Here is a 15,045-nt window from a genome sequence, read left to right on the forward strand (position 1 = left end):
GGAATACTGTGTGCAGTTCTGGTCTCCCATGTTTAAGAAGGACGAATTCAAACTGGAACAGGTACAGAGAAGGGCTACTAGGATGATCCGAGGAATGGAAAACTTGTCTTATGAAAGGAGACTCAAGGAGCTTGGCTTGTTTAGCCTAACTAAAAGAAGGTTGAGGGGAGATATGATTGCTCTCTATAAATATATCAGAGGGATAAATACCGGAGAGGGGGAGGAATTATTTAAGCTCAGTACCAATGTGGACACAGAACAAATGGATATAAACTGGCCACCAGGAAGTTTAGACTTGAAATTAGACGAAGGTTTCTAACCATCAGAGGAGTGAAGTTTTGGAATAGCCTTCCAAGGGAAGCAGTGGGGGCAAAAGATCTATCTGGCTTTAAGATTAAACTCGATAAGTTTATGGAGGAGATGGTATGATGGGATAACATAGTTTTGGTAATTAAATATTCATGGTAAATAGGCCTAATGGCCTGTGATGGTATGTTAGATGGGGTGGGATCTGAGTTACCCAGGAAAGAATTTTCTTTAGTATCTGGCTGGTGAATCTTGCCCATATGCTCAGGGTTTAGCTGATCGCCATATTTGGGGTCGGGAAGGAATTTTCCTCCAGGGCAGATTGGAAGAGGCCCTGGAGGTTTTTCGCCTTCCTCTGTAGCATGGGGCACGGGTCACTTGCTGGAGGATTCTTTGCTCCTTGAAGTCTTTAAACCATGATTTGAGGACTTCAATAGCTCAGACATAGGTGAGAGGTTTTTCGCAGGAGTGGGTGGGTGAAATTCTGTGGCCTGCATTGTGCAGGAGGTCAGACTAGATGATCATAATGGTCCCTTCTGACCTTAGTATCTATGAATCTATTGCCTAATGGTTAGGGCAGGGTTCTGGGAGTGGGGACCTCTGTGTTCTCTTCCCAGCCCTGACAATGACTGGGCGAGGCACTTGCCCTCTTTGAGCCTCAATGGGGTGTGTGCGCAATACTACCCTCGGGGATGCTGTGAGGATGAATTAATAAATGGCTTTGACTAGTCGCCAAACGACGGCAGAGTCTACTACTGCTGCTTCAAGCAGCATGGGGGTAGCCCATACCATGTTTTGGGGGTGATTGGAGTGGAGGCATTTGGGGACTTGTGTTAGTTTCATTGACGCCAATGGAATAGCTGTGATGTAAAGGTAGAGTGAAATCAGAATTGGCTCCTTTGACCTCATGCTAGGCCTGGCACCTTTTCAGAAGGTTGCAAATTGGCCTTGCTGCTCTGAACGCACCAGAGCGAAGCTGAGTCACACCAGCTGAGGGCAAGGCTGTGAAAATGGATGGAATTGTGTGTGCTGCCAGGAACGAGTTTTGGCCTGTGTTGTGTTCTTTAAGACCTTACTCATAGGAGCAGTCCCACTGGGCTGGATTCGAAGCTCCCTTTGGAGCTACTCCTGATTTAAGTAAGTGTGCGATCAGGGCCGGGCCCAAAGGAGGGGCTGTTGGTCTAAAGGCTGCAGGATTAGGCCCTGCGTTAATTAGGCCTGGTGACCGGACTTTTCCAGTGCTTTGCCATGTTTATGTAAGGGCCTTGCTAACTGCACCGTACATTACAGTCAGTGCCAGTCATGGGTTGTAGTTAACGGATGGGTGTTTTGATAAGACTGTTTTATGTGAGCTGCTAGAAAAATGAGCCATTTTTCCATGGGAGTGGCAGTAACGACCAGTTACCATATTTATTGAAATAGAGGTCAGTATGAAAAAATGACTGCCTCTATGGTGGTCCCAGCATGACCTCTGGATTCCCAGTACTGAAAAAGAGCTAACTGATGCATCTAGCAGATAGTATCACCAGAGCCTGTCTCCAAGGCACAGGCTGGACCGTTGCAATCACAGACTATTTCTGGCAGGTTTAAAAATAACTCCCTTGTTTTCCTGGATGACAATCAGAAGAGTAGTGCTGTAATGATGTATATTAAAAGAGAGCTGTTGGTCCCAACGGAGCCCAAAGCAGTTTGCAAAGCAGGAGCCCAGTCCTGCATTCCCTCCCAGTGAAATCCCTCAGAGCCCTGTGTGAGCAAGGCCATGTCTACATTTAGGGTTCCCAACTTGGTAATATTTAAAAACTGGACACTCCAGTAGGGGTGCTGGAACCTCCTCTGTCCCGCCTCTTCCCCCGAGGCCCACCCCTGCCCTGCCTCTTCCTCCTGAGGCCCCGCCCCTGTCCACTCCTCTTTCCCCACCCCTCATTGCTCACTGCTTTTCCCCTCCCACCCTTACACCCGGGTCAGCTGGCCACCCTATCTACATTACGGGAGCTATAGCGGGGTAGCTATGGTGCCATAGCAAGGCTGGCATAACCCCGGAGTGTGGACGCAGCCTACTGCAATGCAAGGGATTTTTTCCCTCACAGTAGGTAATCCACCTCCTCACGCGATGGTAGCTAGCTCTCCGGAAGCATTCTTCCGTCACCCTAGCCGCGTCCACACCCACATAGCTGCCGTGCTCAGGGGTGCGGATTGTTCATAGCCCTGAGTGCTGTCACTGAGCGACCTGAATTTTCGGTGTAGACCAGGCCTAAGGACTGTGTGACGGATCCCCAAACAAGAGCACGCGTCTGTGTGATCCAAGTAGACAGGGCTGGATCCCAATCTGGTATAAATCACCATGGCAACATTGACTTCAGTTTACCCCACCTACTCTGATTTACACCAGCTGACTTTGTTTAGCTTTTAATTGATGGCTTGAGTTTAATATTAGGGGATTTGGGGGGGTGGGGTGGGGTGGGGAGGTTTCTCTGTTTTGCTTATTGTGTTGCCCCCAAGCTGGCACTTTGGTTGGCAGATGCATTAGCCCCTTTGAAACCTGCTGGAGCAGGGAGCTTCGGAGATGACAGCAACAGCCAGTTGCTACAGCAACAGGCATTCTACAAATCTCTTACAGCAAATGAATGAATGGAAGCAGTGAGACCTAGTGGTTAGGACTGGGGGCCAGGATGCCTGGGTTCTATTCCTGACTCAGCTGGGAGTTGGGGAGAACTCCGTGGAGTTCAGGGAAGTCACTCTGGATTTTCACTGGCCTAACGGGGAGCTGAATCGGACCTACTGTCTTCAGCTGTGTTTGGTCACTTTCTGGAAGAAGTTGGCCTCTGTTGACCTTCAACTAACTGTCACGTGAAAAAATATATAAACGCCAGCTGAGCTATTAAACTGGGCCGGGCGGATTCACTTCCCAAAGCATCTGAGATAGCTGAGACAATACTGCTGATGTACTCTGTGTGTTACAGCAGCCCCTGGAGGCGCCACTCAGAGATCAGGACCCCGTTGTGCTAGACACCCGACACATGAATAACAAAAATATGGTTCCTGCCCCCCCCACCCCGCGCCCCAGCACTCCCAGTCCAGGTAAACCAAGTCCCATGCTATTACTTGCTTATTTTCTTCGGATGCTCTGAGTTTATTTAGACAAGTGCCCCCATAATTACCCAAGACATTTCCTGCGGACCAAAGCAAAACCTCTGTGGGTGCTACATTTCAGAAGGGATTTAAGGGTCGGAAGGGCAGCCCGGTGGGTAGCGCACTGGGCGGCAGCTCAGAACACCTCGGGTCTATCCCTAACTCAGCCACAGACTTCCTGTGTGACCCTGGGCACCTGGATCTTGCCTGGGGTCTCCCTGTGTTTCTGTACGAGAGATGATAATGCAGTCTGGACCCAGACAGCACAGTGTGCAGAGGAGATGACATGATCACATATACATATTTATTTATTACAGAGCCACTGCACTTCCTTGGGTGGCGGCTGAAATACTTGATAGGCTCGTGGGGAGCCGTGTGATTTGAGGAGGGCTTGGAAAGAGGAGGGGGTGGGTTCCTAGAGAGGTTTTTCTTTCTCCTTTTAACAGCTTCTTGCTGCCGCCCTTTATTAATAACGGAAGTATTAGTATTGAGTGTGCTGCAAGGATGCCGCCCAGTGCAGGGTGATGCTGCAGTGTCCGGGTGAGGGGCTAGGACTGTAGCATACAGAAGCCCCTAGGGGAACCACAAGCTGCTGTGTTTCTATCCCCTTTAACCATGAGCCTTGGAGGCCTGTTCGGCAGGTTTATTTGTTTGCTGTGAGGAAAGTCCCCTGTGCTGATGGGAAATTGTATCCAGCGGAGCCTGAGAGAGGCAGCAGCTTTCCTTACAAGGAGTTTGGCTGGGACTCAGCTGGCGAAAGTTGCAGGGAGCCTGAGCTCTCTTCCTCCCTGCCTCATTCATTCACGCGCGGGGCTGAGGTTCGGAGCCAGCAGCCGTGGGGACGGCGCAGACGCTGAGTTCCCAATGATTCACTCGGCTCATCGGTGCCTGGTGGCTGGCTTGTTCCTCTGGATTCAGTGTGTGGGTGCAGCCCTGGCCTTGCCTTGAGGAGGTGTGTGCGTGCGTGTGAGTGTGAGTGTGTGTGTAGGGGGCAAACCATGGATCTGTGGATATAAACAACAAAGCCTGCCCAGCAAACTCATCCTCTCTGTGTCCCTCATGAAAATCCAACTCTGATTTCAAGGTTAGAGGACTAATTTATCTTCTGTTTCTAATAGCGGGAGGGGAGGGCATAGGGGTAGAGGTCAGTTGCAGCTTTGTCTTTGCAAAGCAAGCATCCTTTTGCGTGTGTTCATGGCGGGTTTGGTTGAGACGGGGTGTGGGGGGGGGGAATTGCAAGGAAATACACAGCAAAACTTAATGTGAATTCTTTCCTGCAAGGAGGTGTGTGTTGTGGGGAGGCTGAGCATTGCAGGGCTGCTGCTTATTTAAAGGATGCAAAAGAAATTGCACTCAGGAGAACGGGAGATTTCTTTTGTGCGCCTTTCCAACGACACTTTGCGGCCCTGATTTCCCAAGCCCTATTGCCGTTCACTTCTTCAGGCTGGGAAGAAGTTAGTGGTGCCCTGCAAGGGGGCTTGGAAATTGACAGGTGGTGCTGAAGATGAGTTTGCTGCAGAGAACTGGGAAGGAGAGAGAGAGAGGAGGAGGGGGGTGCCTGTCTCCCCAGTAACGTACGTCCCCGCCATGCTCTTCGATCCCACTGAGGCAGAGGTGGACCTGTGCTGCAGAATCTGTTGGGGGTGATAGAGCTGGTGAAGGGGATAACACTCAACACTTGTGTCGCTCTGTCTTGCAAGCGGTAACCTGAGCTCCTCCCCATAGGGTGATCAGTCTCCCTGTGATGCTCCCATGCTTTCTCCTCGCTCTCTTTGAAAGGCAAGAGAATGTCCTCGATGTTTGGCAAGCCACGGGCCGCCCCCAGCACCACTGACCGTCACCTCCCCAGCCTGCTGCCTGAGTGCAATGTGGCGATCTTAGGATGCAGAGGATCTGGCAAATCAGGTGAGAGGAAAGTGTCACCGAGAGAGAGAGAAAGATGCATCTGGCAAGAGAGAGCCCCAGGGTTGGGCTGAGAGGTCTTGGGGTAAAACATGTTCGGTTCATGTTCATTTTAGGCAGTGTGGCCTAGTGCGTTGGGCACCAGGCTGGGACTCAAGGGACCCTTGGTTCTATTCCTGGCTCTGCTACTGACCTGCTGGGTGACCCTGGGCAAGTCACTTCCCTTCTTTGTGCCTCAGTTTTCCCATCTGTAAAGTGGGGATTTGGTCCTTTATGAAGCACTATGAGATCTATAGAGGAAACGGACTATATAAGTTCTAGGCCTTGTTATTATTTCCTTGAATCTATGGGTATAAAAACAAGCAAGAGGGTTAAAACTTTGCCCTGCTGCTCCACCTGGTAATAAATGGGAATTTACCATAGAGACTCAGCTTTGCCTTGATCCTGGCCCTGCCCTGTGGTTCCCAGGCCTCACATGATCATGCTCAGGGAACCAAAAGCCAATGCCCGCTCATTCTGGAGGTGAGCATAGCAAAGTGCTGCTAACATGGCATTAATTCACCTGAAGTTATGAAAGTGGCAGATCCTCACAGCTTTCATTGGAATAACGTCATTTGTGCTAAGCTGTCCGGGGGAGTAGTCTGGGTGAAATCAAATGTAGTTCTGTAGGAACTCCATTGTATTTGAGCCTTCATCACAGGGCCAAACATATCTTGCTGGTTTCACAGCAGTCACACCAGACACCCAGGTGGCCCATCCAGTATAAAATGTGGCCCAGGAATCTTCCAGGTGAGGAGAGCTGCCTTTGGAAAACAGAACTTTCCTCATTCCCTTTGTCCTTCTCCAGATGAGTGAAATCCCACAGAGAAGAAATTGTGATGATCGGAACTAAGGCCCTGATCCAACAAAGTGCTTACGTGCATGCTTAACTTTAAGCACGCGAATAGCCCTATTGAAATCAACGGCACTGCTCATGCACTTAAAGTTATGATGTGCTTTAGTGCCTTGCTGGGTTGGACCTACAGCTCAAAACCTTTAGATTCTGTTTACTGTAACCATGATGACTGCATTTACACTACCTGCTAAAGCGTAAACTAAATAGCGTTCGCTTGTTGGCCATTGGTAGATTCTATAGTATGTAGCCAATTTTCCAACAAAACCTGTTCCACCATCCTGCAATTATTCCGATTGAAGTCAACACACATGTGCAAGGCAAGAAGGATATGGCTCCTGAAGAGGTTTGCTAGAAATCCTGGGGAAAGTTGGGTGAATCTGTAGTGGGAAATTGCTTCTCTCTGGAATGGCCTTTTCTTCATGTTGACCTTTAAACAATTCTGACTAGAACTGAGTGAATAATAAATTTTGGTCCAATTTGAACTGAAACTGATATTTTCAGGGGGGTTTTCCCCTGAAAACAATTCACTTTGGTGTTTTGTTTTGGGTGATTTCCCCCACCCCCTTTTTTTTTTTAAATGGCCCACATGTCTAAACAAAATGCCCTTTTGAATCGAAAAGTCAAAATGAAATGTTTCAAAATGGTCAGAAAAAAATGCTTCAACTTTTCCAGATTTCCTTTTACATTTTCTTTTTCAGTCAAAACTATTCTTTGACTTTGACCTGAATGTGGAAATAATTTCAGAAAAATTATTCAGGAAAATGCATTTTTTCTCTACTTTGCTAGTCACTGAAAATGTTTTGCTCTGTTCTAATTGTGATTAACATCTGATCTGCTCTGCCTTCCACCCAAACCCAAAGAATTGCAAAGACCTTCGACTTTCATTCATTCCTTTTGTTCTTTGAGTGAACTGATTAAAGTGACCTAATTTCTGCATCAACACAATGCTCCCTGGGTGAATTTTGACACTCAGCTAGCTGCCGCTTCCTTGCTACAATGTCTCTTGCATTCTTTGAGAAACATGTGAATAGAGGTGGCTGCTCTTAACAGACTAGCCTCGTTATAAATTCAACCCATAACAAGCAGCAAAATGAATCTACTCAATATCCGGCTGGATCCTGCTCTCCTTACACAGACCAAACACCCATTGATTTTGATTATCATTTGTAGCACCATGGTGCGAGGCATGGTACAATCACATGCTAAGTGACGGTATCGGTCCCAAACAGCTTACAATTTAAAAATCATGAGTTAAGCAGAATATGGCAGTAAGGACTGCAGGATCAGTCTCAAGTGCCTGATGTATAATATATCTTTCTCCTTTCATATATTATACAGACAATATGATACTAATCCTGTTATCTACCTCCATTTATATGGTGCTCTGCGTCCATAGATTGCAAAGTACTCTGCAAAGGAGATAAGTATAATTCTCCCCATTTTACAGATGGGGAAATTAATGCACAGAAAGGAGAAATGACATGTCTAAGGTCACGCAGCAGAGCATACACCAGGCTGGGACTAGATCTGAGGTCTCCGGAGTGCCAGCCAGTGTCCTATGTACTTGGTTACACTCTCTGCCATAACGGCATGGCAGTATGGTATAAAACGATGAGCAGTAGTTTGGGGTGGCTGTGTTACACATGAGTGGCCGAGCCGTGAGAGAGTTATGAAGGTTGTCTCAAAGCAATGCCAGTAAACCCTTTGTATTACCCGCCCCACAGGTAATACGTAGGCTACCAAGCAGGAAAGCTGGTTGAGAGAGTTATCAACGATTTGATTGGGTGTGTGTTTTGTGTAACTCCATCTTCGTAAAGCCAGAGGCCTTCATACTGCAGGTCTGACCATGCAGGCCATGGAGAGGGAGGAGAAGAACTGTAGCTAACACATCTGAAAACGCCCCAGGAGAGCTTTTCTGAGCTCCAGGTTTGGGAGCTGAGCCACCTTCTCGCCCGTGGTGGAAAGGTCCCGTTTCCAGCCACAAGATGTCAGCCCCTCGACCTCTTACTATTGCAGACTGAGTACTGCCCAGCCTGCGCTGCACATGGCGAGAAAGTTGTGAGTGGCACAGGAGTGCTGCGGAGAGGCTGCCGTTCAGCCCCATTCAGCAGAGCTCTTAAGCATACGTTTAACTCTCCGCACCCGCTTACGGGCTTGAGCCCTGTGCTCTTTGACGTCAATGTTCCAGCTCCCGTTCCCGTCAGCATTGCCAGATCAGGCCTCAAGAGCTTTGCCGAATAGGGGTGCATTGCCCACTCAGAGCCTTTGTTTCCTGGCTCCTGTTTCATGGCAGGGGTCAGTATCTGCAGGCACCAGTGGCAAATGAGCAGAGTAACTGGAGAGCAGCAAGGGAGGAAATTCCACATTTGAAGGGAGAAGGGGTAGGTTGATTTCAAAGAATAAGCAGCTGGTGCCTGACGGAAGGTTGGAAGGGTAACATAAGGCCTGGTGGAGCTAGACGGGTCGGCAGAGTTCAGGGGAGCAGTCAGAAGTGAATAACCACAATTATCACATGGGAAGCACGGCCACTCATCTTCCGTATGTTTCTGTCTGTACAATGTTGCATAAAGTAAATAAACATGAGAAAAGCCATCCCATAATTTCTAGTTAATGCAAATGACTTTATTCTGCCCCAAGCCTCCCCGTGGCTTTGCACTCAGACTATATGGAGGGTCTGTGACGATGTCCTGGGACAACAAACGTCCAACTCAGAAATGCCGTTATGTTGCTGTGCTTTTCCCGGCAGTACCTACTGTGCATTTTAAACTCAGTCTGGTTCATGCTGGCTGGGGCTGGGAGGGCCCAGTGACATTATCTGGGCTGTGGTTAGTTGCAAGGTGTAATAAGTTAGGACTTGTTTGGTTTTGACACCTGGCGATAAGAGAAACTTTGGGTGAAATCTTTCTGTCGGTGGGGTCGCTGGAGGAAAGGAATCCTGGAGCCGGATCCTCAGCTGGTAGATGTTGCTATCGTGCCATTGATTGGTGGATTTACGCCAGTCTCCACCAGGCTCAGCTAGTCACTGTCAGAGGTGGGATTAGAGTGTAGAAGTTGTTGGTTCCCAATCCTGTGCTCAGACCCCATTTCTGAAAAACTCCTATGGGAATTGTGTTCGTGAAATCTAATCAGTGATCCTTCGAAAGTGTGTTGCAGCTCAGCAAAAGTGAAATGAGTGTGTATAAATATACTGTGTAATAGTTTGTATCACTCGACAGATGGGAACTCTGAGCCTAACCCCGAGGGAAAGAATAAGTGTCGGGATGCTCTAATTTCATGAGCAGAACTAAACCGGCCCATGAACCATTTCTCAAGGGAGAGTTTGTCCATTTCCCTTTGCACGTGGCTGCAAGAGCTACTTGCTACTGGTGTGAAGCTGAGTTGCACAGAGGCGAACAAAACTGAGACTAAACGAACCTTGTTTCACCTTTTACAGCACTGACTGTGAAGTTTCTAACCAAGAGGTTTATAAGTGAATATGATCCCAATTTGGGTAAGACATTTTCTTTGCAGTTATTTTTCCCTTGGTTGTTGTCTACGTGGCATTTCCTGGAACACTTCTGTGCCTGTCCTATTATTGTTGTGATATAAATCAAGCAGTTAGTTTCTGCAGCTTTCTTTAGCCAGCTGGTACCAAGCTGGCTTTCTACACTGGCAGATGAGAAAACATTCTTCCTTTATAAGTGGACAGTAATTCTTCCCTAGGTCTAGGGTTTCTATACATATGGCATTTAAGGGGGGCAGGGGAAGTATGGTACTTTGAAAACAACTAAACACTTGGGAAATATAAAACCACGAGAACTTAATTACACTGAAAAATGCCGATTGAAAACCACTTTTCTCATATGTAAATCTCATTTTCCAGGCACTTTACATCGGTGCTTCCGAATGTCATCGCTAAGGGTGTGTGCTGATGAAATTAGCCTCCTCTTTATTGTATTTCTAAGTGCTCATGGAAATCATGGAAAACACAAACTTCTATTTTCTATCTCCAAAAAATATATATGATTCCTCCTCATTCTCTCCAATCATTGGTGCTTCACCATTCCTTGTTTGGCCATGTACTGCACATCCGACTCTCAAATTAGCCCTTTGGTGTCAGTTCTGAGTTCAGCAGTGGCTCTGAGGCAGGTTTGGGTGGTAAATCTGCTTTAGACTCAGAGTAAACCAATGGGCTTGACTCTCCCATCATTGGCACCAATATAAATCAAGTCAATGGGGTTACACTGCTGAGAGAGCAGAATCTGCCCCACTGGTTGTGGGTTAGTGACCGGTACCATGGGTTGTTCTCACGATGGGTCGGATTTTCAGTTGGTGTAAACAGGCATAGCTCCATTGGTGTCAGTGGATCTACACTGATTTACACCAGTTCTGTTCTATTCTCTGTTGTGTGTAGGTTACTATACTACGCTCATCGTTATAGTGTGTGAGCATCTTCCCGGAGGGCATTCAGTACCGTAACTAACCGCAGTCACACGTTGTTTGTTCTCTCATCCTCTCCCCAGTGGGAGAAATGTGGGCAGTGGAGTGTATTGTTTTGGTAGGGTGTTGTCTGTGTGTGTGTGTGTGTGTGTGCGCGCGCACGCGCAAGCGCATGTTGCTCTATATTATGTCAGAGATGGCAGGTCAAAAAAATGCACTGTGCACTTGGAGTGGAAAGTGAGGGTGGTCCTTAGATCCTGGGGGAGTTCACTCCACAGTCTCAGACCAGCCCCTGGGAACGTCCTGTCTTCCTCACAGACAAGATTTACCCATACTGAAGAAAGTGCCATTGTGCCAGAGGAGCGAATAGAATAGATTAGAATAGACTAGATCATGTGCGCCTTATTTGGTTAAGAAAAAAGGGATTATTCCTGTTCTCTGCTTGTCATTTCGCCACATGCAGCTCCTTTGCTACCGGTTCTCTCAGCCCCATGCACATTCCAGATGGTATCTTGTTTTACAAGTCACATAAATACACTCCTGTGTGGGACAGCCTATCAAAGGAACAGGACCAGGCTGAGAAAGGCTAGATGACAGAAATCACAACTCTTGTCCCAGGAAATTGACTAGAAAGGAAAACTGAAACTGTCATTACAGACACCAGAGATATATAAATATAAGAAGAACAGCTTCCATAGTTATGGAGGTAGCATTGGATTACTAGTCCGATTAATAACTCTAAAAGACAAGATGATTTCAGAAATATTCCCTCTGCAGTCTTCCTCAGATAAACTTCCCAGTGAAGTCAGCAGCAGTGAAACGGGTGTGAATTTGGCCCTGAGCAAGGACTATAGGATTTTGCCCAGCATTTGAGAGCCTTTTTTCTTACACTCATGTTCATCAGCACGGGGCCGCAAGGAATATGTTCCCCCTTTACAAAGTGATCTTCCACAAAGCGGTAAAATTCCCCCTGCACAGCAGGTCAGCACCAGGGCTATGCACCGTTTAAGTCCCTACCTCCCTTCCCAACCCTGAGAAAAGAATAAAGGGACTTCTGCCAGTGAGAACGCCTAGAGAATCCCGGTTCCTACATGGGATTCCTCCACCTACGGGAGAATGGGCACAAGTTGTCTTATTTTTGGTTCCCTTTCAATCTGCATCCAGATGTCTGTGAAGCAGTTACAGAGGACAGCTGAAAAATACGTAACTGCCTGGTGTTCACTGTGGCGACATGGAAAGGCTTCTGTTCCAGAGGCACAGTGTTCGTCAGGAATAAGGACTTGGCCAGAGTTGTTTGAAAACTCATAAAAATTCATAACGGGGGAAAGACGGTTAGAGACACTAGCAAAGCAATGTAGTTATTGCCAGACTGGATCAGACGATCTAGTCCCTACCCTGTCTTTGAAAGTGGCAACCACCACTGGTTTCAGAGGAAGGTGCGTGTACTCTGCAGTAGGCAGTGATGGGATAATCTCTCCATAGGGAAAGTTTCCTCCTGACCCCCATTAGTTAGAGGTTGGTGATGCCCTGAAGCAGGAGGGTTTATATCCTTCACATAATTTTTCCTTTATTATCTGCTGTGTATGAATAATCTCTTGAAATCTGGATAGTGTATTCTATATCCTCACCAGGCTGCTCATCCCCTATCACATGGATACACATTGGCTTGTTATTGTAGAGTGGATCCAATCGTGAGTTTGGAAAGGCTCAGGCTGATTTCAGGGAAAGGCTCAGGTTCATTGCAATCGTCTTTTGAACAATCCCTAAGCGCGTGAGTGTAAACCCAAAACAACTCATTCATTTTAATGAGCTGCACAAGAACAGAGCAAAACTTTGCTGCAGAGAACCAGCCTAGAACAAACCTGATAGTACTACAGATGAAAATGGACATTCTCTGTAACAAAACCAAGAGAGCAAATCTGGGGCCTGAACTATCTTAAATTAGGAGTCACATCCACTGACCTCTGGGCTGTCCTGTGCTTACTCAAAGCCCTCTTCACATGGGCAAAGGAGTTTGCATTGGAACAAAAGTGTGTGATCCAAAGCCCGTCAACGTCAATGGAAAGATTCCCATTGACTTCAAAGGGTTTAAGTCAGGCCCTAAGAGAGGCAGCATCATTGCTTAGAGAAACAACGCTTCCTAACATATTTATTTTCTTTCCCCTTAAGGCCTGCTCCAAAGCCTGGAGAAGTCAGTGGAAAGATTCCCAGTGGCTTTTGGATGTGGCCTGTAGTGTGTTTCACTGTCTCAGCTGTGCACTGCTCCATCTGAAATTGCAAGCTAGCAATTTGGGGAACGTGTTAACTTTGGTAGAAAACTAATATCCCGGAAATGAGCAACAGATGCAGAAGTCTGGAGATAACTATATTTTGCACTGACTGCAGTTAAATGTTCTGGGCATTTTTTCCACTGAATCTCTGTTTGAGTAATTAACAACTATTTTTATGGGCCCAAATCCAGGGCATCATAAAGAACTGCAAATGATTTATTGTGGCCATTAGCCAAGAACGGACTAAAGACCTAATAACTCAGCAACTTGTGTTCCTAAAAATCCTTTCCTCAGATCTTGTTCAAGAACTCATTTTTAAAGAAGGGAGAAGAGAGAGAAATCCTCCCATATTTTAAAGCCTCTCAAAAATATGACTGTAAATATCTAGTTGGAGCAATTGCTGAACATTCATTATTGTCACAATTGTTACTTCACAAGTAATCTCTTCTTCCCCATTTCTCAAAAAAAAAAAAGACAGCCATTGCAGCATAAGTTAACAGACAAGAACACCACCATGCCTCCGGCTCCTGATTCTGCATAGCTCTGTTTTTCTTACCAGATCAAACCTTTTCTGAACATACCTGTGCGACGGCTGGCCTATGCTCTCCCCTGTCAGAATATGCACATGTGCATTTGAGCCGTAGGTCCATTGTGAAATAGACACCCTTGATTTCCAGTTGAATTGGTGTTTTTTACCTTTACTGATGGCCAAAAAAGAAAATATATTGATGAGTTCTTGATTTGTGCTATTTGGATTTTTGGAGAAAAATACTGACGCTCTTGTCTGTATTGTAATACCTAGCACTGGTAATCATCACAAGGCTTTGGAGACACTGACCTGGATTCATTGCTTTGTTACTTCAGTTTCACACCAGTTTAATGCTACTGGAATCAATGAAGTTACACAAAACTGGTATAAGGCAATAGCAAATCAGGCCCACTAGCTTTCCCACTCCTTTGTGTAGTAGGCAAGTAAGCTTTGTAAAGAATCGGCTACTCTGAGTGTGTATGTGTGTACCACTGCTCTGTACAGGATAGGATCAGAATTGCTTGACTGTGTGTCATATGCCCTCTATTGCTATCAGTTACAGGAGATTTTCCTATAGCTCAAGTTTGAGTGCATCTGTGTTCTGAGGAGAAAGAATTGCAATCTATCCCTGCTGTCAGCATGAATTTTTGAGAAGAGATGGCATACACCATAGTGACATCTCTCGTGTGGTGTTAGGTGGCCACAGACTTGTTAAGAAAATTATTGACCCATTTTCCAGATGGAGAAATGATGGCAGAAAGGTTACGTGACAAGGCTGCAGAGCAAGTGTCAGGAATTCATGGTGTCTACACCTGCACTCAGACTACTAGCCTGCCGTACTCCCTGGGCATGTCTACACAGGGATAAAAACCTGCTACTGACCTGGGTCGGCTGACCAGGGCTGAAAAATTGCTGTGTAGACATCTGGGATCGGGCTGGAGCCTGAGCTCTGGGATCCTGCGTCTACATAGCCATGTTTACTTCTCAGCCTGAGCCTCGCGAGCCCAGGTCAGCTGTCCCAGGCCAGCCCTGGCCATGCTGCAGGTCTTTTGGAACTAGGGGTGCTGGGCATGCTGCCGCACCCCCTAGTTTGAAGTGGTTTCCATCATATACAGGGTTTACAGTTTGGTTCAATGGCTCTCAGCACCCCCACGATACAGATGGTTCTAGCACCCCTGTCTGTGTAGAAGTACCCTCTGTCTGTGCACATATGAAGTCCCGTGGCCGTTACTACCAAGTACCTCTGCCTAGGAATGTTATGGCTGCTGGCTAACAGAAATCTGAATGTTAGTCAGCAAGAGGAGCTAGAATGGGCGAACTCTCCTGGCTGATTCATTTAGAGGAGATCCTACAGTACTCGCTCTCCTCCCTTCTGTTAACAGAATGTTTCTATTCTGCCCTTCCCTTATTGTGCTTGCTCTTTCCTGATATTTGTTGCATGGAACAGTCTTGTCCTGGGCCATGAAACTTCCAGCCCTGGCGAACAGCAGCATGCAAACCTCTTTCCTTTGCTCTCATTTCTCAAAACCGAACTCATCAGGATAATTGAGATGTGAACTCGTAACCCAGGTGAAGTAAGATCAAACGCCTGCATT

General features: G+C 46.8%; 1 protein-coding gene across 1 annotated transcript in view; it reads left to right on the forward strand.

Annotated features, from left to right (window-relative positions):
• Positions 1 to 3,989: 3,989 nt before the first annotated feature.
• The window catches only part of RASL12 (RAS like family 12), a 30,719-nt gene continuing 19,663 nt past the window's right edge, over positions 3,990 to 15,045 (forward strand). Inside the window, exons 1-3 of the mRNA XM_074966567.1 lie at positions 3,990 to 4,519; positions 5,161 to 5,340; positions 9,666 to 9,722. Of these exons, the coding sequence (XP_074822668.1) occupies positions 5,223 to 5,340; positions 9,666 to 9,722 (175 nt within the window). The 5' untranslated portion in view covers positions 3,990 to 4,519; positions 5,161 to 5,222. The remainder of the gene's footprint in view (positions 4,520 to 5,160; positions 5,341 to 9,665; positions 9,723 to 15,045) is intronic.

The sequence above is a fragment of the Natator depressus genome, chromosome 10, assembly GCF_965152275.1.
Source record: "Natator depressus isolate rNatDep1 chromosome 10, rNatDep2.hap1, whole genome shotgun sequence".
Classification (NCBI taxonomy): Eukaryota; Metazoa; Chordata; order Testudines; family Cheloniidae; genus Natator; species Natator depressus.